General features: G+C 42.9%; 1 protein-coding gene across 1 annotated transcript in view; it reads right to left on the bottom strand.

Moving 5' to 3' along the window:
• ELL3 (elongation factor for RNA polymerase II 3) overlaps positions 1–22,847 on the bottom strand; it is a 434,242-nt gene that overhangs the window by 126,890 nt on the left and 284,505 nt on the right. The window contains exon 5 of the mRNA XM_044077709.1: positions 14,700–14,959. Within this exon, the coding sequence (XP_043933644.1) occupies positions 14,700–14,959 (260 nt within the window). The remainder of the gene's footprint in view (positions 1–14,699; positions 14,960–22,847) is intronic.

Genomic DNA, 22,847 nt, shown 5'->3' with positions numbered 1-22,847 from the left:
TTTCGAGAAAACATCATCAACAATGTCTAGTACAGGAGGTATAGCCAAAGCCCTTTGCTGAGGTAGAAGAAGGAAATCCCTAAGCCTCTTTTTTGAATTAGAAAATTCCTGGCTTTCCCAGTGAAAATGCTCCCTTAAAGTATGTAAAGTTTCCCCAAAAGAAAAATCCTCAGGAGGGGAAGCGAGGGAATAGAATCCCCTGTATCAGAATCCTCATATGTAGGTAAGGACAAATCCAGGTCATCAGAAGAAACAGAATCCTGATCAGCAGATTCATAATCAAGCTCAACCCTAGGCCTCTTAGAGGGAGGGGGTTGACTACCCCTGATTAGAGTTATTAGATCTTCAGAAATTTTTATCATTTATTTTTTAGGCATAGGGGCCTGAGCATGTGGCCTGGGTGTCGGTTTTTTAGACATGGATCGAGATTTAGGCCTTAGTAATAAAGGAGGTGTCGATTTAATATGCAAGTCTGAAGGCCTGAATACACCCTCAGAAGCTGGTGCCTGCACAGCGGCTTCGGACCCATCCAAGGTAGAGACATCCGCGGGTTCCATAGTTGAAGTACCTCACGGCATACCGGACTCTGAATGGGTCTCAGTAGAGGCCTGTGAATCAGAAGTAGCAGGTATCAGGGGCTGCGAAAGCACCTCACTGAGTACCGGCGAACTGGCGACTGGCTTAGGAGAAGTGTCTTTGGCAGTTTAGGACCTCAGCGGCCTGTCTCTGTCTTTATCTTTGCGTTTTTTCGGAATCCCGGTAGTCGGATGGCTAACCGATGACATTTCTGGATAATTAAACTGAGACCTGAAATATTTAGAGGCAAAAATATACCGACGATGGATAGTACGCTGATTAAATAAAGCACAAAACCGACAGCAAGGTACATCGTGGTCAGGGCCTAGGCAAAGAATACAGTACGAATGAAAATCTTTATGAGGTATTTGCTTTCCACAAGTAATGCAATTATTAACTTTTACTGCCATTGGTAAGGAGCAAGAAAAAGTTTCCCCAATGGGGTACTTAGCTTTAAGTTGAAGACTTCGGTTCTGAAACTTAAAAATGAAAATTTCAGGAGTCGGCTGACTAGCACTTGTGAACTGCTTCTGCTTCAGGCACCGCACAGCAAGAAAAACTGATGTAATGGTGTTGGCTGCATGTTTTATACCCCTGACGACCTGACGTCATGGAAGAAGGGACAGCAACCGATGCAGGACCCAAGACTTTGTTAATAAGACTGACTGAGGGCAACCTGCAAGCAGATTACCCCAAATGTAATGACTGCAACAGTGAAACATGAAGAACATCTTCCATGCAGATGGAGACTCCCTCCTACAGCTTGGGGGGAGAGTATATTCCATGATGTAACAGATTTAGGTTTAGGTAGATGAACTTGAGAAACTGAGACTCTGTGAGTCCAGTCCAGACAAAAAGATTGGACACAGTTTCAGCTATGACAAAAGAGTTTGGTATTCCAAAACATATCACAAATCTGCCACTGGTGACAAAAAGTGAAATCAAAACTCTGCAAATTAGTATTTTAAACAAACTTAAGTCTGTTTCATGCCTGGATAGCACACCATACCCCTGATGTAATTGCTGTCACAGAAACCTGGCTTAAACCCCACAACCCAGACAGCGATATACTCCCCCACCTGGCTATAACATAAGTTGCCTAGATCGTACAAACAAAAAGGGTGGGGGGATTGCTATAATTTACTCCAGTAATCTCACCATTTCTCTTATCTCACATCCAGTGCCATCTTTCTCCCCAGCAGAAACACTGATAGTTAACCTTAAACTAAACAACTACTCTACTATTACTACAGTAGCCACCTATATTCCCCCAGGCGACAATATCCCAATACTAGAAAATATCCTCTCCTATCTGTCCCTGTACATCCCAAATGAAACAATCCTCCTTGGTGACACAAACATCAACTGGCTAACATTAAATAACCCTACTTCCCCACAACATATTAACCTCTGTGTATTTACTCAGCTAATTACCAAGCCAACCCACTGTAACCATACCCACACTACATATACCCTCATTGACTGGATACTAGTCTCAACACCAACCAAATACCACAATCCTGATACCCTCCCTGACTCCCTAGGTGACCACTCTCCTATAAAAGTGTTGAGATATACTAGTCACCTCCCCAATCCACATAAATACTTAACTAGGCATAATATTTCCAACTTTAGTCCAGAAACCTTTAATACCCTCATATCTATAGTTAGCTGGGACTTCCTCACCCATCTCCTCTTAGATGAGGCTGTCACTGCTTTTAACACTACCTTTCTTAACATCGTTAACTTACTAGCTCCACCTCAGAAAATTAGGACAAAAGCTAAAATATCTCCTTGGCTCACTAAAAACACAAACATTCATGAAGTCTAGAGATAAGTCCTGGAAAAAATGGCTACAAACAAAAAACCCATATGATCTACAAAGATATAAAGAACAAAGTAACCTGGCCAAAAGACAAATCAACAAGGACAAAAAAGATTTTTACTACAACCCCCCTACCACACTCAAATCCAACTCTAAAAAATTCTGGAACACTATCAATCAAATACTCCATCCTGGAAACCCTACCTCTCCCAACCCCACCCCAGAAAAGTCACCAGAACAAACCACCAATATCTTCAACACTTATTTCGTTGAATCTATATCCAAACTCTTTAATTCAAACAACCCCAATCATACTAACCCCACTAACCCAGTCTCCCCTACAGAAACCACTCATCCCAACATTTTCTCCCTAAAGCCCATCCCCACTACATATATTCGTACCCTTCTCTCCAAACTTAAACCGTGCTCTGTATCTGTGGACAACATCCCATCTTATTTTCTCCAGTCAGCTGCTCACTCACTTGCTTATCCTATCTCAATCTTAATTAACCATTCCCTCTCTGAATCCAAGGTACCTTCCATCTGGAAACAATTCTATACCATACCAATACACAAAGGAGGTAACTCCACTGAAATCTCAAACTGTAGGCTTATTGCTATCCTCTCCCCCCTGTCAAAAATCCTTGAAAAATGCATCCATACTCAAGTCATTGAACATTTCACTCAGGAAAACCTACTAACACCTACTCTACATGGCTTTTGACCCAAGCATAGTACACACACAGCTCTTCCATCCTTTCTCAATACCATTTCTATGGCCAGAGGTAACCACAAATTTGTCTCCTGTCTTTTCCTCGACCTCTCAAAGGCCTTTGACACAGTTTCCCACTTACTACTAATTAACAAGCTATAGAACCTCAACTTCTCCCCTGATACTGTGGCATGGTTTGAAAGCTATCGCAAAGTCAGATTCCAGTCTGTTAGATGGGAAACTGCCTTATCTTCTCCTCTACAAATAAAAATGGGTGTCCCTCAAGGATCCATTTTAGGACCATTGCTATTCAATATCTTCACATATTTCCTCTACACCTCCTGCTAACTCTCCTCTATTACACAATACGCCAATGACTCTACTGTTTTAACTATAACTAACTCTCACTCAGAACTCTTAACAGCAACCCAGTCATCACTAAACTCTGTAGAAACATGGCTCTCCAATAACCAACTCATACTTAACCCTAAAAAAACAAAACTCCTACTCTTTCTACCTAAATCAGCAAATCACATTAAGACCTCCTTTACCATCCTTTCACTCAATAACACCCCAATCATACCTAAATCAAACTGAAAACTGCTAGGCATCACTATTGATGACCAGCTCAAATTTGATCTCCACGTAAATAACTGCATCAGGAAAACCCACCTGAAGCTAGGACTGCTTTACAGAAATAACACATGCCTTACTCAGGAATCACAAATAGCCTTCACCCATGCCTATCTTCTTCCCTGCTTAACATACTGCTCCCAAATTTTTACTAATCTAAATTCCACACTTACTGCTAGACTTCAGACTACATACAGCAAAATAGCTAGATTTGCAACCCAACAACCCCACAGATCTCACCACTGTCTCTCACTAAAATACTTAAACCGGCTAGAACTGCCTCAACTCCTCCTTCTCTCTCAGCTCCAAACCATACATGCAATCCTATATCAGCCATCCTTTTGTCCAGCCTTACACACTATCATCTCCCATTATGCTCCCACAAGAAACCTCCGTAGCTCTTCTCAAGACCTTCTAAAAATCTATAAGCGCAAATCTAAAGTAGGTCAAAACATATACAGCTACCACCCCTCAATGGAATGGAACAAGCTACCTCTTGAGATTCGAACACAGGCTCATCCCAAAAAGTTTAAGCTAGCACTAAAAGAACATCTTACCAGAAAGTGGATCTGCCAATGCTCAAACCCTCCTTGAAAACTTTCCATCTCCTCGTGTGACTCTCCTACACTTTCCCACTCATTAAACTCCTCTTTGAATAGACTTCTTCTTGCAAATGTTCACAAAATGTATGTTTTTGCAATTTTACCTTTAATTATCTGTGAACCACTACATTGTCACTTCTGCTTTATTTTAACATTTCCAAACCAATTTGCTGTAACTCCACTTGTAAAATATTTGTGAAAATCTACCATTCTACTATGTATGTACTGATGGTTTTTCTCCACTTGATTTTTAAACCTGTAACTTGCACCATATGGTTATTAAGTATGTACTGGAGCTTTTCTCCCTGGGCCTCTGCTGAAAAAGGCTTAGCCAGACATTCCCCATCAACAAATGTAAAATGAAATGAAAATTAAAATTTATGGAAATTAGTTTTATAAGAGAGGCATGTCCCCATACCCTCTGCTACTAAAAATAATCACATCTAAACACAAGGCAAGCAATTGACTTTTGCACAAAAATTCAGATAATCTCTTTTATCCATTGTTTGGTGAATACACATAAAAGCACCAATCTTGAAACACATTGCTTGAATTCAAGTCCAGCCTTAGATTTGCAGGTTCACTGGTGTACATTTGGCTAATGACCACTAGGGCCCTTACAAGCCTTGCTGTGCAACCTAAATGTTACTCACCGTCTCTGTCCATCAGTGACACAGATGCCAGACCAGGGGTAAATTTCTGTTTACACATACATTAGTCAAAGTTGCACTTAAATAGAGTTAAGGAGGAGCTCTGCTTCACACGGATGGGGGCCTGTTCTAGAGAATGGGAATTCTCCGAGAAACATATCTGTGTTGCCAACATGTCCTATTTATGTCGCAAGCAAAATTTAGGTCTTTTAATCTAGTAGTTCTGATACTGTTTGTTTTGTGGATGGGCAAAAGATTCATCAAAACAGGGTCCAGGGACACCTTGTACACCAGACAAAGATCACCTCTCAGAAGTATGTATGACACTAAATAAAGAGACAGGGCTTTGAGGGAATCAGCATAGAACATAGTATTTACTCCCATACTCTTTTTGTAAGGAACCTTTGTGGATGTTCCAGTTGCTGCATGTGACTAGTCAGGTACATACTGAAAGGGGCATTATATACTCTATGATGGGTCTAATGAGGGCTGAGTACAGTGGTTTGATGAGCTCTCTGGACCTAGATGCCATGATCTTACTTATATGTTGAGCAACATGGGAGGATTTTCTTAATACCTTAGACATATTGGTAGAAGGCTCAGTTGCTATCAAGATAAATTCCCATATCTCTGACTAGTAAATCAACTTTTAGAAGTGTTTTATTGATGATGAAGTTGCCCAGGGTGGCCAACTTCCCAAAAAGTACTATAATGCATTTCTTGGTACTGACTTTTAAGTCATGGCTTGGCACCTAGCATTTGCTGTGTTAGATCTTCCTGAAGGGTGTTCTCATCTTAGGGAGATTCTTTTTCACAGAAGACACCAAGAAAGAACAAAAATGTCCAGAAGAAGAAGAAAAAACAAAGGCTACCTCAGGCAAAATGCTGCAATTGAAATCAAGGCTGTCCTTTGAAACCTTGCCATGACTAACACTCTGCATCAGTTTGAAGATATGGAAAAGCATACAGAATCCTAGTCAGGCACAAAGCCTCAGATATTTTTCTGAAGGGGAATCAGAGAGGAAAAGCTATAGAAATTGGCACTTAATGAATACATGAAGAGATTGCAGACTGGCTGATACTAGTCACTTAAGAGGAGTTGTGCTGTTCTGGGTCTGAGAGACCACTAGTGTGGAACTAGAAAAATTCATGTTCTTACTGTCTGCCAAGCAGTTCAGTTCCCTTGGGATGTACATTGTCTAGAACTAGGCTATTCAGATTTGTCAGATCTTGACAGCAAAGAACACTTGTAAACCCAATGGACAGCATGGCTCTCACGCTGTCTTTTGATACTCTATACTACATACATACTGTCTGTTTATATGGAAACACCTCACTTGGTTATGCTTTGGTTCAAGGCTTGGTGATCCAGGAAGACTGCACTCATCTCCAGTACATTTATGTACAGTTTTCTTCTACAACCACTTGTGTCAGGCTGCATATTACCCTAAATAGTCCCCCTGAACCAGACAGGATGCATATGTTACAACCTGAATCCAGTACACGTCACTAGAATTCATGACATAACATTAGATACCCCCTCTCAAAAACACAGTGGAAAAACAGTAAGTCAGGATTCAAGGGTGCAGATCTCGAAATGTTAAATAAAATAATTTGATAAAAGTTAGATAACAAAATAAACACTATATCTTGGCCACAGAAAATTAACTCATGTCTTTCCTTAGGCTTACAAAGATAAAAGCACTCAGCAAACACATTGGACTTGATTCCAAAAGACTTGCTCTCAGTGTTAAGTTACTACTTATGACCAAGAATGGGTCTTTTGGAATCTGGCCCCTGGTGTAAGCCTGTGTATAGACAGGCCTTACATAGAAGAAAGTCACTTACACTGACAGCAAGTCTTTCAGAATCAGGGTAGACTTACACTAAGAGCAACATTTTTGGAATCTGGCACTTAAATCCATTAATTTGACTGACAATAATAAACAGCTAATTAAGTCTTTTGAAAACAGTGAAACCCCTCATAACACTGCCTGTCCCAGATAACATACATCATAACATAACATCACACAAAAGCAATAACATGTTCAAGTAAATAAACACATGATTAAATGCATAATAATAAATACAAAATAAATAGTTTGGCAAAAGTTAATCAAATTTGGCCAACATTTTTTTAATACATTAATGCTTAAATGTGAATTAGACCACCCCTATGACTAATGAACCCAGGAATCTTTTGTTACAAAGAATTTAAGGGCCTTCTGGATACATGTAAAATAAAGAAGTTTAGCAGCTACATAGGTTAGCTGCAACATTTGGCGGGACTTGTAGGACCAAATTTCTTTTTTTCTGTTAGCATTTTGCAAATATATTATGCTGAAATTCACGCATATAAAACTTCAGAAAGTTTATGAGGAGAAACTGTTTACAAGAAATGGTCTTAAATGTGCCCAATGTTCTATTCACAAATTAAACATATTGTTAAGCATGAAGAAAACATGACAAGAATCCATTTTAGGGACAGCCTCTCCTCCACTGATTTGCCTTCTGGCCTGTAAAAGCCATACATTTAAGATCATTAGCATGCTGTTTTCATGCTCTGTTACAGAATATACATATACTCTGGCAATCCATGGTGCATTAATGATTACTGCTGCTTGGCTAGAAACTTCTGAACGTTTCAGGCTAAGACTTACTATCTTGCTGCTTATCATATGCGTCCTACCGCATCACAGAAATTGCCACACTGTTTACAGGTCTGTTACCCCATGAACATTCAGCTGCTCTTCAGTGACATGTTTCTGGCAGCTTATTATTTAGAAGCTATAGCCTGCATCAGTCATCTCTGAACTTGTTTGAAATACAGTAGGGAGGAAAATAAAGTGAACTCAAGAGATCACATGACTTCCAGATTGTGTTTTAAGACACATTTCTACAACTAGAACTCATTTCTGTGCCCTCGATTACTGGGCTTCCAACATCACAGGAAACAAGGTATGAGAATGTACAACCTCATAAGCAGAGCTACAGGCTTGCAGCATTACAGCAGCACTAAGAAGGTTAGAAATGATAGAATAATCAGTATCTGAAGCACACATGAGATATAATAACCATGAGTGAAAGGTGATGCTCATAAAAGGTGCATCAGGAAAGAAATGCAGAAGGAAAATCACAGTCTCTCTTTGATGTGCGTCAGTGGCTTTCACACACACTCTCTGGAAGAGGGCTGAGGGCATAACATTTGGTTGGTCTGCAAAAAGGATAACAAGGTTGGACTTAAGGTTCCATGACTCACCTGAAAAGTAATGAGTAAGAAGATCCTATTCCAAAGAGTGATGCAGGCCAGGGATGGAATATGAAAAGGACAGACACAAGGACGTCTGACTTTAGAATGAGGAGAACCGAAACAAACAGCTCAGAGTGGGTTTAATGACATACACCACAAAAGGCTTAAGGTAGATTCAAGAATATGAAGGTGGGTAGAATCAGACAAAGACAAAATTGCTCAAGAAGATGAATGAAAGATGGGTGAGGCCAAAGGGTGTGTAGGATGGGAAGTTGTACTAAAAGGCAACAGACATGTATGCTCAGCACAAGCAATTATAGAAATGACAGACTGGACTGACAGTTTCAAGGGAATGTGTCAGTCATGTTGAGGAGGAGGTGCAACACATAAAAAATTCTCAAGAAATACATGCTAGCTAAAACAGTAGAAAGATAGGGCAGAAAACTTAGAATATGCAGTAGAAGAGGTAGAAAGAGTCAAGCACACCATTCCAAAAATGGTACCAGATGTTAGTGTACACATAAGCAAAGAGGTCACTGAGAAGACAAGTAGTGCTTGGAAATAACACTTTGGGGAAAGTACAGTTTTGTGCCTACCATAAATGTAGATGTTCGAGGATCCACATTGCTGCAGTCCTAACACTTGGGTAGTCCGCTGTCCCAGTCGGCCCGAATACCAAAGTATAAGGCTGACGTCGGTCAAGGCGCATTAGTCTGACGTCAGGACGTCAGGGTACAAATGCGCATGACCGACGTCATTTCCTCAGTCTTTTCTTGCCCCAGATGTCAGAAGACCCTAAAAAGATAAGGCCAAACCAAAAAACAACAACACACCAAACAGCCCTGTACCAAAAATATGTACAATGTATATATACAAAGTCAGAAAGGTACAACCCCACCCACACAACCACCCCTAAACACAGAGGGGAAGGAGGGAGGGTAAATTGGACTGCAGCAATGTGGATCCTCGAACATCTACATTTATGGTAGGTACAAAACTGTACTATGTTCTTCATACCACATTGCTGCAGTCCTAACACTTGGGTAGAATCCCAAAGCAGAGGTAAGGGAGGCTGGCAAATCATAAAGAAGCAGGAGCTGTCAACATGCCCTGCAAAATAGCTGTGGCAAAACCAGCCCTAGATTTAGAGTAGAGAGGAAGGTGGTAATGCTTAGAGAAAGTATGCACTGAACTCCAAGTAGCTGCCTCCAAAATATCCTTAGTTGCCACCCCTTAGAAATGCTGTTGAAGTGGCAGTAGCCCTAGTGGAATGAGGCCTAATCCCAGCTGGAATCTCCTTGCCATGATGGGAATAACAAAATGCAATGCAAAACCCAATCCACTTAGAAATAGTTTGTTTTGACACAGGCTTGCCCTGAGAACTCAAAGCAAAAGAAACAAACAACTGCTGAGACTGCCTAAAATCCTTAGTCCTGCTTAAATAATAACGCAACTGCCTGTGTACATCTAAAGTGTGCAAAATCTTTTCCCCTTATTTTGGGGATCTGCATAAAAAGTAGGCAAATGAATAGTTTGGTTTAAAGCCACACTAGAAACCACCTTAGGCATAAAGGAAGGATTAGTACGTAATGATACCCTATCCTTATGGAAAATCAAAAGGCTCAACCGCCATAAGGGCCTGCAATTCAGAAACCCTTCTTGCAGAAGTAATGGCCAACAAAAAAGCAGTCTTCCATGACAAATATTTCAACTCAGCAGTAGCCGCAGGCTCAAAAGGTTGTAGAGTAAGTTTCTCCAACACAAAATTGAGGTCCCAAGCAGGAGTAGGAGCTCTACGTGGGGGTCTTATATTCTTTGCCCCTCTAAGAAATTGCTTGAACAAAGGATGAGAAAACAATGGTGGGTCACAATCATAGTGAGCTGAAATTGCTGCAGCATGAATCTTAATGGAAGAGAAAGACAAACCTTTGTCCAATAACTCAGTAAGATATTGAAGAGCCACACTCAAATTTGGCTCAGAAACATCCAAATCCTTTGCTGCACACCAAAATAAAAATCTCTTCCATTTTCCTGCATACACTTTCCTTGTACTAGGTCTTCTGGCTTCCATAATCACATTCAAAACTTGTTGAGGAAGCTGAGACCTGCTATGGTTCAAAACAGAATATGCCAGGCTGTTAGATGAAGAGAGTGAAGCTTGACATTGAGTAGATGCCCGTCCTTCTGAGACAATAGGTGTGGAATCAAAGGTAAGGGCCAAGGAGGCTTCCTGACCAGACTCCTCAGCAATGGGTACCAGTGCTGCCGAGGCCAATCTGGAGCTATTAAAATCATCCTTGGCTTGTCTTGTCTGACCTTTAGGAGTACCTTTGGGAGGAGAGGCAGAGGTGGAAAGGCATACACATGAAGATTTTTCCAACTGAAAGAAAGAGCATCCACTTTCCAGGCTGTGTGATGAAACCTTTTTGTGCAAAACTTTGGCAGCTGGTGGTTTAGTGGAGAAGCGAACAGATCTATGTCTGGAGTTCCCCATGACACTGTCAATGTTTGAAATACATGAAGATCCAGTTTCCACTCGTGGGGATCCATGATTTGCCTGCTTAACACATCTGCTAAGGAGTTCTGTGCTCCTAGCAGAAACCTTGCTTGAAGATTCAGTTGCAAGCTTAACGCAGTCTCCCACAAAATCATTGCTTGCCTGCATAGAGGATAAGAATGTGTTCCCCCTTGTTTGTTGATGTACCACATGACAGTTGTGTTGTCTGTTAGAATCAACACCTGCCCTGGAAGAAGTAAATCCTTGAAAGCCAGTAATGCAAACTGGACTGCTAACATCTCCTTAATGTTGATATGTAGATGCTGCAGTCTGGCAGGCCACTTGTCTTGTATCCACTTTCCATTCAGATGAGCTCCCCAAGCTGTGTCTGAGGCATCTGTCGTTAGAATCTGACTCGCCTCTGGCCGGGTCACAGAGAGTCCCTTGTTTAGGTGACATTCCTGAGCCCACCACAAAAATTCCTTTTGGATGCAAGGTATTATTTGAATGACAGTGTCCAAATCCTGGCAGTGCTGTGTCCATACATTTTTGAGATACCATTGTAGCTTCCTCATATGCAGTTTGGCATTGGGAAGTACCAGAATACAAGATGCCATGAACCCTAAGGCTTGAAGGACTGTCCTTGCAGTCAGCCCGGACTGATGAGATAGTTGATGGAAGTAGAGAGAAAGATTCTTTTGTTTGTCCGGGGTTAAAAGGAGCATCTGGGTTGCTGTATTCAGTCTCACACCCAGAAAGCACATGTCTTGAGAGGGTACTAGACTGGACTTTATTTCGCTCACAGAATACCCTAGGCATCTTAGCACTGCTATCACATATTCCAAATGCTGAAGAAGTACGTCCTTCCTTGAGCCAGAATCAGGCAATCGTCCAAATAAGGATAGATTTGTATTCCTTTTAGCCTGAAGAAAGCTATCACTGGAGCCAGAACCTTTGTGAATACTCTGGGCAGTAGATAAGCCAAAGGGCAATGCAGAGAACTGATAATGAGAATTCCCAGCTCGAAAACGCAGATACTTCCTGCAAATTAGTCTGATAGGAACATGAAGGTAAGCTTCCTTGAGATCCAAAGTTACCATCCAGTGATCTTTGCCCAGCAGAGGTAAAAGCTGTTGTAACGTCAACATTTTGAACTTGGGAATGTCCAGATAAGTGTTGAGGATAGACAGATCCAAAATTGGTCTCCACGTGTTCCCCTTTTTTGGTACTAGGAACAGGCGAGAATAAAATCCTAGGCCCCTTTCTGGCACAGGAACCGGCTGAATGGCCCCTATTTGGAGCAACAGAGAAATTTGCTTGTGAGCCTCTTTCCTTTGTTGAGGAGGAATGTCTGGCATGCCTTTGAAAGGAGGCAAGGTATGGAAATAAAACCTGTAACCGTGGTGAATGATATCCAATACCCATCTGTCTTGGGTAATTAAACTCCAGTTTTCTTTGAAAAGTGCCAACCTTCCTCCCAAAGGTGCTGCCAGACGAGAAGATTCTGGCAGCTGAAAAGGCAGGTCATTGGGTCTGTTTACGAAAGGACTGACCCCTGCCCTCACCAGAAGACTGAGCAGGTGAACTCCCTGTTCTAGGCCTAAAAGAACCTTGAGCTCTGCCTCTACCACGTCTAGACCTACCCCTAGACTGGGAATCATAAGCAGGATATGTCCACCCCTTGGTAGGCCAATTTCTACTAAACTGGAGGCTGAACCTGCAAAAAATCTTTAACAGTCTGCATAGACTTTGCCTTGTCTTCCATTTTCTTTAGAACTGCTTCCACAGGCGAACCAAACAACACATCAGATTGTAAAGGAGCATCTAAAATCCTTGTTTTCACATGCTCAGCTAAATTCTGATCCCTCAACCAGGCGTGCCTGCGAAGAACCGAACCAGTGGCTGCCACCCTCAAGAGGCCTGCACAGCATCAAAACCACATTGCAAAGAATGCTTACCCACCTGTTCAGAAACATGAACTAAATCCTGCAACTCTTTACACTCAATACCTTCCGCCAAAGCATCCACCTTAGACTTTAATTGTGAAAGGAGATAATTTTGGTATTTCAACATGTGAAACTGGCAATTTAAAGCTCTCATGGCCAAAGTGGAAGAAGTATACACTTTCTTTCCCCATCTATCCAAAGCCCTTGCCTCTTTATCTGGAGGAACAGGATTTTTAACAACAGAAGCCTTAACACCTTTAGGCCCCTGTGAAACAGTTTCTGGGTCTGCCCTAGGACTCTTAAAAGATACTTATGAGCTTCAGGCACCCTATAATATCTATCCGGTTTAACTGGAGCAGGAGGCAAAGAGTCAGGGTTCAGAGAAGCCTCTGCAAAAACATCCTCCACCACATCTAGAACAGGAGGTATAGCTAAAGGCCTATGCTGGGATAGAAACAAAAATTACCTAAGCCTTTTCCTGGAATCAGAGAAATCCTGACCTTCCCATTTAAAATGCTCCCTCATGGAATGAAGAGTCTCCGAAAATGAAAAATCCTCAGGAGGAGAAGCAGAAGGAGTAGAATCATCTACATCAGAATCAGAGTAAGGGGAATACTCCTGCAAGTCTTCAGCCGAAGACTCAGAAGCATCCGAACACTGCTCAAAACTCCCAAGCTCAGGTTCCACCCTAGGCCTCTTATCAGGAGGGGGCATAGAACCTCTAATCATTGTAATCAAATCTTCTGCCATCTTAAGAATATGCTTCTTAGGTACAGATCCTGAAGAACTAGGGGTAACACCTGAAACAAAACCTGGCCTGCCCCTGGGAGAAGCCTTGGAAACAGCAGGGGAGGGCCTAACCACCTTAGGAAGGGAAGGAAGAACAGCTACCTGAGAAGCCCCTTCTGCCTGGCCTACCTCCTGAGAGGTCACATCTTGCAGTAATAAAGTCTCTCCCTGGGATTCCAAAGAAATTTCTGGCTGAACCCCTGGCTCCACCGAGCCCTCTAAAGAACCGACGTCCGGTACGGACGGTTCTTCCAGCCTAGGCTTTGCTGTTTTGTCCTTGCGCTTTTTGAAGCGGGCGTCGGAGCATCCGACGGCATTTTATAATTACACCGCTTCCCAAAAACTAATCTGGCACAATCTAATCTTCTCTTTATAGTGCGTTTGTTGAATCTAGCACAAGAGCGACAGCCAACAACGTCGTGCTCAGGCCCTAAGCAAGGTATACACAAGGTATGGTAATCCCTATGAGGTATCTGTTTCCCACAAGAAATACAGTTATTCACTTTTTCTGACATCCGGTAAAATACTGAGGCAAGAAAAAACCAAAATATTCCCCAACGGGGTACTTAGCCAACTTGGATTCGGTCTGAAACTCCGACTTCGGAAAATCTCAGAACGCCAACCTGCACTTGCAAAACTGCTTCTGCATCGGACCATGCGGCAAAAAAGACTGAGGAAATGACGTCGGTCATGCGCATTTGTACCCTGACGTCCTGACGTCAGACTAATGCGCCTTGACCGACGTCAGCCTTATACTTTGGTATTCGGGCCGACTGGGACAGCGGACTACCCAAGTGTTAGGACTGCAGCAATGTGGTATGAAGAACATCTTCATGCCGCTTGTATGGGGCAGGGGTTGGGGAAAAAAAAAGAGTTACTTACACTGGCAAAATCTGTAAGAAGTCTAACTGCCTACATTTAATGTTTTACTTGTACATACTCTCATTTACCACAAGCCAGACGACACAGCGCTGTCTGTTAATTTGCAGTCCCACACTTCCCTACCTTTTTATGGGAAATGTTTCTGCAATCAGAATAGACAGCAGGATACAGTGAAGATGAATAACCCCACTGCCATGGTGATACTAAAAAAAAAAACACACATGAGAAAAACTAAACTGGTGATACTACAGATATCTGAAATTCTATGCCTTCAGCTCCATCAGGGTAGCCATGCAAAAAAGTAACCGCAAAAAAAGATCCAAAGACTCAGCCTTACCTCATCCAGTACAGACAGCAGCTCGGCTTGGTCTTTCACAGGAACTCTGTCCCTTTCCAGTCGTAGTATTAGTTCTGCCTTTCTATATGGCCTTAGGGCGAGCAGATGTGTAAGTCTTTCTCGAAGGGGTCTCTGGACAGTGGTTCCTACCACACTCTTCTTAACAGGTAGCAAAGGATTTAATGGGGGTGGTTTTGCAATACAAGGACTCTCAGAAGTTGTGCTTAAACCATGCTTCTTTGGGACTGGCAAAGACTTCTCTGAAAAAGAAATAACATCAAAAATCAATAAATATAGTTTTAAATACATAATAATCAGAGTAAATTCATGTAATGAAACTGAAGTACCATAATTGTCTCTTCAAGACATTAAGATTCAGATATTGTGTGCCATTTATAAGAGCCAGTTCTTACAATCTAACCATGTTTGGCTTACTTATAAGAAAATGCGTAGTATACAGATGTTTGATACAAAACACAAAGAATAGCTAGTAAACCTGTCCCAGCCTTTCCCAGGTGTGTGTGTGTGTGTGTGTGTGTGTGTGTGTGTGTGTGTGTGTGTGTGAAAATCAAATCTCAAAGAGTGTGTGTATCAGTTGCTTGAAGCAGGGACACAAAGCACTCGTTCCACAGAGAGGGTGCCAGAGGACTTGGCCTGGACACTGGGCTGAGGACTAAACCCTACACCTGTGCCAGTGGAGAGTCTTACTGGGGATTCGGAGAGAGACAGGACCTACCCTCTGGACTGACTGTGCTCCCTATGTGCTCATAAGGGAAACTGTATTTGATGCATAGAGCTGCATCTTAAAATACTGGGTGTATCCATTTTTGTTCCAAGTGAAAGTCCCTCTCCAGTGCCAGTGGTAAGGAGTCAGGCTCCTTTTTTGTTAGTTTAGTTTAGTCAGGGAAAGCAGGCAAAGATGTCAGCAGATGATTACGGCAAGCTGACAAAGAATCACTTGGCCAAGGTGTGTGAAGCCAAAGGACTGGTGCATGCCAACCTGACTAAAGAGAAAATTATTTCAACCCTGGTTGCAGCTCAGACCAGCAACCATGAGGATAACAAGTCTCTTGCCAGGGATTTGCAGCCCTCAGAAACAGGACAGTTCACCTTTTCCTCAGAGGACTTAAAAATCTGTCTGGAGTTAAAGAGACTTGAACTGGAGGCCAAACGTTTGGAATTAATATCAGCAGAGAGACTGTGGCATTTGGAGGCTGAAAAAAATAAGAAGAGAGGCTGTGGTGTTTGGAGGTCAAAGAGAATGAGAGGCTGTGGTGTCTGTAAGCTAAAGAAAATGAGAAGCACCATCAACATGAGGGGGTGATGCTGATGGTTTGCCAGGGTCATGGAGTTAATGAGGAATGTAATAACCGAACCCCAGAAGCAATAAAGGCCAGTAAATTTCTTCCACAATTTACAGAAGGTGATAGTTTTATTCATATATTTGAAAGAGTATTTAAACAGAATAATGTTAGCCGTGGTGGTACAGCGGTAGTGTTGTTGCCTAACAGCAAGAGGTTCTCCTGTTCAATTCACGGCTGGAGTGCCTTCTGCGTGGAGTCTGCATGTCCTCCCCGTGGTCGAGTGGCCACCGAAAGACATGCGTGAATGTGTGTGCCTACGCTAATGGTTGGACGTCGGGCTGGCAACTCGACACCATAAAAAATGTACTGCCAATCATTAGCGGACCGGAGTTCTGCTGCGGTGACCCCTAACTGGGAAAAGCCGAAAAGACAAACAACAACATATAAACACAATAATGTTGGCCAAGGGCTCTGGGTACAGTTCCTGACCCCCTCATTCCATGGTAAAGCTGTCACTGCTGTTTGTAAATTGTCTAACATTGACTGTTTACATTATGATAAAGTAAAGAAATGTTTACTTGAATGTTTTAAGTTAACACCTGAAGCTTACAGAAAAAAGTTTTGTGAGCATAGATGCAAGGCAGATGAAACTGCGTGTGATAATATTGCTGAGTTAAGCACTTATTTTCATAGGCAGGTGAGTGGGTGTCAGGTCACCACTTTTGAAGAGCTGGCAGACCTTTTGGTGAGGGAACAAGCCCTTAGTACTTTGCGTGAGGACATGAGAATCTGGTTAGAAGACCGAGAATGCAACTATGCAGATGAGATGGGGGAAAAAGGGGGATCTCTACTTAATAATAGTATGCTAGTGGTAAGTTGTCTGGAGACAACAGGGGTACCAAACTATCACCAGAGTTTATTTCCAATCTTAGTGAATGGAAAACAGCCACTGCTAAGACAGACACAGCCTCTGACATAACCACCGTGAAGCCTGCAGTGGTTAAAGAGGATCAGTACTTGTTTGGGCGGCCCACTCCAGTCAGAGCTTTAGGAGATACCCCATTCCAAATGCCTTTGGCCAAAGTTTGCCTTGAATGGGAGGGTGGAAAAGGAAGCAAGCAAGTAGGTATGTCAGAGGATATCCTTGCAGATGTCTTGATAGGGAATGATTTTGATAATGCAGTATCTTGTGTGCATGCAGTTACACGCAGTCAGTCTTGGAGAAAGCCATGTGGGTCTGGTAGCCTGAAGGAGACCCAGACAGACCTCACACCTGGAGCCAGGGCTGGTGAGGTGGCTATTTCAGGGAGGGAGCTAACCTGTAGCAGTGAGACTGAAGATGAGCCACAGTTGGTGGTAGGTACTAATGTTCCCTTAGAGTGACTGCAAGGGCAGAGATGAGTGGTAGTACTCAGGATGACAGTGAAGCACCACTGTCAGAGGATACCAGACTTCCTGTGGAAGTGCAGCTGGGAAAAGTTACAAAGATAGACTTGAGACAGACTCAACTCTCAGACCTTACACCAAGAAGCTTGAGGTAGGTAGGTAGCTAGGGAGATGCCTGATTCTTAAGGAAAAGGGCAGTCTGTACACTGGAACAAAGTGTTACTGTATAGATGGTGGATCCCAGAGGGAGGGCTAGAGGGTGAGGTTATATAGCAGTTGGTGCTACCTAGAACCTACCATCTGACACTTCTAGCCCGAGCCCATGACATTCCTTTTGCAGGTCATATGGGCATAAAGTGTACCAAAAGACATATTATGCAGAATTTCTTCTGGCCTGGGATTGTAAGGGATGTAAAAGAGTACTGCAGGACTTGTGAGCAGTGCCAAAAAGTAGGCAAGGCAGGAAACATGGTCAAGGCTCATTTGATGCCTTTGCCTGTGACTGAGGAGCCATTTCAGATGGTAGTTATGGACATTGTGGGGCCTCTGAGTACCCTAAGTTCCATAAGGAAGAAGTATATCCTGGTGGTGGTAGTATATTATGCTACTAGACATCCTGAGGTGCTGGCTTTATCCTCCATTGAGGCAGAGAAGGTGGCAAATGCTTTCGTATGAGATTTTCAGCAGGATAGGTTTTCCAAGAGAAATACTCACTGACAAAGGTGCTAATTTCATGTCAGACCTGCTGGCTTGTCTGTGGGAAGCACTGTAGGATGAAGCACCTAAAAAACACCCCTACAATCCCCAGACTAATGGGTCTTGTGGAGAGGTTAAATTCTACACTAAAGACCATGCTACAGACATTTGCAGACCAGTTTAAAAGACAGTAAGACAAATATTTGCTCTATCTGCTGTTTGCATACAGAGACGTACCCCAGGAATCCACAGGGTTTTCACCCTTTGAGTTGCTGTATGGGTATAGGGTGAGGGTCCTTCAAATTTGATTCATGATGAATAGGAGGGTGAGTGTTAATCCCACAAGGAGTCAGTTGTAGCATATGTCCTAAACCTCAGGACAAGGCTTACGGAGTTCATGGGCTTGGCCCAGGAGAACCTGGGAAGAGCGTAACAGCAAAAAAAAGTCTGGTATGACAGGAATGCTCAAGCCCGAGAGTATGCTGTGGGGCAGGTTATGGTTCTCATTCCTGTCAGACACAATAAGCTTCAGCAGCATGGGAGGGACCCTTCAAAGTGGTAATGAGGGTCAATGATGTTAACTACATGGTAGAACTACTAGGCAGTGGCTCAAATTGTACCATGTTAACATGATGAAACCTTGCCATGATAAGGAGGCCTTGGTGACAAGTATTTGCAGTAGGAGGGAGGATGAGTCTGAGGGGGATCTATGGCTACAGTGAGCCAGCCAGCAAAATGCCATGTTACTATGGTGGAGCCTAGGGTTGCAAGCATATGATATGAGAGTGCAGCACTGTAGTGGGGTCAGCAATGCCAAGGCAGATGGGATCTCAAGACAGGGTATGGGTTAATGTATTTCAAGATAGGTTCATTCTTCTTAAGCAATGTTTCTCAAGGGTCACTTGAAGAACTAGCTTGAGTCTTCAAAGGGGGGAGAGATGTGATGATGTGAGGTACTGATAGCTATGCCAGGAGAAATAGGGCAGTGGATGTGTAACATATACCAGCACAGCTAGGTGGAATTTTGTAAATAACTGCATATCATTTGTATATTGAACAGATTTGTACAGATGCTTGTGTTGAAAAATGTATTTGTAAAGTTGCTTGTGTTAAAAATGTATAAACAGTGTATCCTGGCAGCCAGAAAAGAAATATACATGTATATCACACTATACTGTAGTGTAACTGGCTAAATGTATACATTTTAACAGGGTATACCGGAAGAGAAGTGGTTACTCTCAAACTCTGAAAATAGTTTGAAATTAAATTACCTGGCTTAGGCCATAAAGACTGTATCTTACAGTTCTCAGTACAGCCAGAGATAAAATGTCTGTACTAGGAAGCTTTCTACATTGTCTTTGTGGTGAACTAATTGCTTCTCTGGAAAGGTGGAGGTTTGAAATTGTTTTATGATTTCCAGGAGCTGCAGCAGATCTTAGGAAGGCTCTCTATGTGTGCATTTTGACACATATGTGCTAAATCCTGACAGCTTCTAGCCAAGGGGGGTGGCTGGCATTGGAACCAGAAGTCAGAACATCAGATGCATGTGATGTCATTCTTTAATCCATCACTAAAATGGTATTTTAATACCAGATGACAGGGAAGTCTTTGAGCACTCTGTTTTTGTAACCTGAAAAAGAAGGACCTCTCGCCTACTTCATCTTGTTCTAGTAAGTAACCAAGAAATAATAATTCTTTAGATCAGTCAGGAAAACATAGTGAGATTAGTTAAGCATTGTTTTTTCTGTAACTGTGCGAACCTGTCCATCTGTGTTATTTTTAATATGTCCTGTGACTTGGAACTCTGGTGTTTATTGTAATAGATATTTAGTATTTTTATGTTAATTTATAATTTATTATTAAATATATTTAAACTTTTCATTAGTGTTACATTTCATTGTAACTGATTCTTTAGACAATATTTTAACTGGCTGTTTGGTCAATATTACAATCTGTATTAATATTAATTTCACTTAGTATAATTGGGTACCCTTGCAAGAGCCTTAGAGTAACTGGTTTTGGAGTATCTGGAGGTTGTGTAAAGTACAGTTGTGCACACTTACCATAAATGTAGACGGTCAAGTGTATTCACTGTTGCAGTCATAACATTTGGGTTATCCCTGCCAGGGTGGCCCTCGGCCAGCCCAAATACCAGAGGCTTAGTATTTCTGCGTCAGTTGCTGTTACTTCAGGACTGACATCAGGTCGTCAGGCAGCCAATGCCATTACATCAGTTTTTCTTGGCCTGTCAGGAGCCCCCAAGTTGGAGCCAGGTTATGGTGGAAGAACCCCACCAGTAGAAAGTAAATCCCAAAATGTCTCTTGTAAGGAGAGAGAGAGAGAGAGAGAGAGAGAGAGAGAGAGAGAGAAGAGTTGGATGGAGGGAGGACTGCAACAGTGAATACACTCGAACATCTACATTTATGGTAAGTGTATACAACTGTACTATGTTCTTCGTGTTTCACTGTTGCAATCATCACATTTGGACTGATTCCCAAAGCTGAGGAAAAGGGTGGAGACAGTCAAGGAAAATAGGGGCTGGCTAGGATGCCCTGCAAGCCTGCAGTGGCAAAGCCTGTCCTGGATTTGGAGAAGATAGGCAGGTGGTAATGTTTGGTGAAAGTGTGAACAGATGTCCAGGTGGCAGCCTCCAGGATGTCCCTGGTGGGGACTCCTCTAAGGAAAGCTGCAGAGGTGGAGGTTGCTCTGGTGGAGTGAGTCCTGACCCCCTTAGTGGGAGGCTTTCTGTGTTGCTTGTAACAGAAATAGATGCAGTGTGCTATCCATTTGGAAATTGTTTGTTTGGATATGGCTTTGCCCACTGCCCCTGCAGCAAAGCTAACTAGCAATTGATCAGACTTTCTGAATGATTTAGTCCAGTCTGGATAGAATCTGAGGAAAGGAATGGAAAGATCGAGGATGGGGCGCCAGGTGCCCTCTTTTCTGGGTACCAGAAAAAGTCTGGAGTAGAAACCTTGGCCTTTCTGTTCTGCAGGAACGCGCTCTATTGTCCTCATAGACAGCAGGGAAAGGACTTGCTTTTGCACCTCTGCCCACTGGTCTGGAGGTATATCTGGGAACCCTTTTGGGGTTGGAAGAGTGTGGAAAGAAAATTTGCATCCCTGGGACACTATGTTGGGGATCCAGTGGTAGTTGGTGATGGTGGCCCAGGTGCTTGCGTGAAAGGAGAGTTTTCCTCCTAGGGATAAGTGAAGTTGCGCAGAGGGAGGGTGTGGGAGAGGAGAGTCATTGTGAGTTCTTAACATGAGGGGGTGGCTTAGAACACCCTGTTTTTGAAGTGGAGGAATTCCACTGTTTTGATCTCTGCATTCCCTGTAGTTGCTGTCTGGGGGGTCTGCTTACATGGAGTCTGGGCTGAACTGACCTGGTGGGAGCAGGAAAGGGAAAGTCCTTGGAGGGGCAATGCCTGCTGAACCTGGGTGGCTGGACCTGTAAGAAATCCTTAACTGTCTGCATAGATTTAGCTTTTTGTTCCATCTTTTTAAGACCTCCTCTGCCTTAGTGCCAAATAAATTGCCTTTCTGCAAGGGTGCATCCAACAATTTAGATTTAACATGGTCTGGCAAGGGCTGTTCCTTTAGCCATGCATGCCTTCTAAGGACAGAACCGGTGACTGCTGCCCTGCAAGAAGCTTCTAGGGCATCAAAACCACAGTGTAAGGTGTGCTTAGTTACTTGACTTGCAGAATGCATTAACTTTTGTAATTCTTTGGAATCTGCACAAGCAGGAAAAGAAGACACTTTTCATTTGAGGAGTTCCATGGTATGTTGCTGAAATTTTAGCATATGGAACTGGCAATTTACTGCTCTGATAGCAAGAGTAGCAGAGGTGTATACTTTTTTACCCCATCTGTCTAGTGCTTGGGAATCCCTATCTGAGGGGGTGGGATTTTTAGCAGAGGTTGCTTTAATTCCTTTAGGCCCTTGAGAAATTACCTCGGGGTCAGCAGTAGGATTTTTGTAAAGAAAGTTGTGTGAGTCAGGGACTCTGTAATACCTGTCAGGTTTTCTGGGTGCCAGAGGGAGGGTGTCAGGAGTCAAACTGGATTCCAGGAAAACATCGTCCACAACATCCAGGACTGGGGGGAATGGCCAGGGGTCTGTGCTGTGGAAGATCTAAGAATTCCCTGAGTCTGTTTTTAGACTGAGGGTAGTCCTGACATTCCCATTGGAAATGCTTCCTTGAGGTATGAAGGGTTTCCCCAAAGGAAAAGTCCTCGGGGGGGGGGGGGGGCTGAAGGAATGGAATCCTCTGCATCAGAATCCTCATAAGCAGAGAGGGGTTACAGGTCTTCATATTCAGAGGCATCAGAGTCCTCAGACTCCTGTTCAGACAAAACTACTGGGGACAGCTTCAATTCGGAAGACGAAACTCAGGTAGCGGCCGACCGGCACTCATGTGAACTGCTTCTGCTTTGCACTCCATGGCAAGAAAGACTGATGTAATGGCATCAGCTGCCTTACTTTATACTACTGGTGACCTGATGTCAGTCCTGAAGTGACAGCAACCAATGCAGAAATACTGCACCTCTGGTATTCGGGCTGGCCGAGGGCTACCCTGGCAGGGATAACCCAAATGTGATGACTGCAACAGTGAAACATGAAGAACATCTGCTTTATAGTCTACGCAGAAGGGGGCATAGACAATAAATCTAGCCTTTCCCAGGTGTGTGTTTGTGTGCGTGTGTGTGTGTGTGTGTGTGTTTGTGTGCGTGTGTGTGTGTGTGTGTGTGTGTGTGTGT

The sequence above is a fragment of the Protopterus annectens genome, chromosome 7.part0 (assembly GCF_019279795.1).
Source record: "Protopterus annectens isolate FY-2018-M chromosome 7.part0, PAN1.0, whole genome shotgun sequence".
NCBI lineage: Eukaryota > Metazoa > Chordata > Ceratodontiformes > Protopteridae > Protopterus > Protopterus annectens.
The sequence above is the reverse complement of the archived record's forward strand: the minus strand, read 5'-3'. Positions and strand labels throughout refer to the sequence as shown.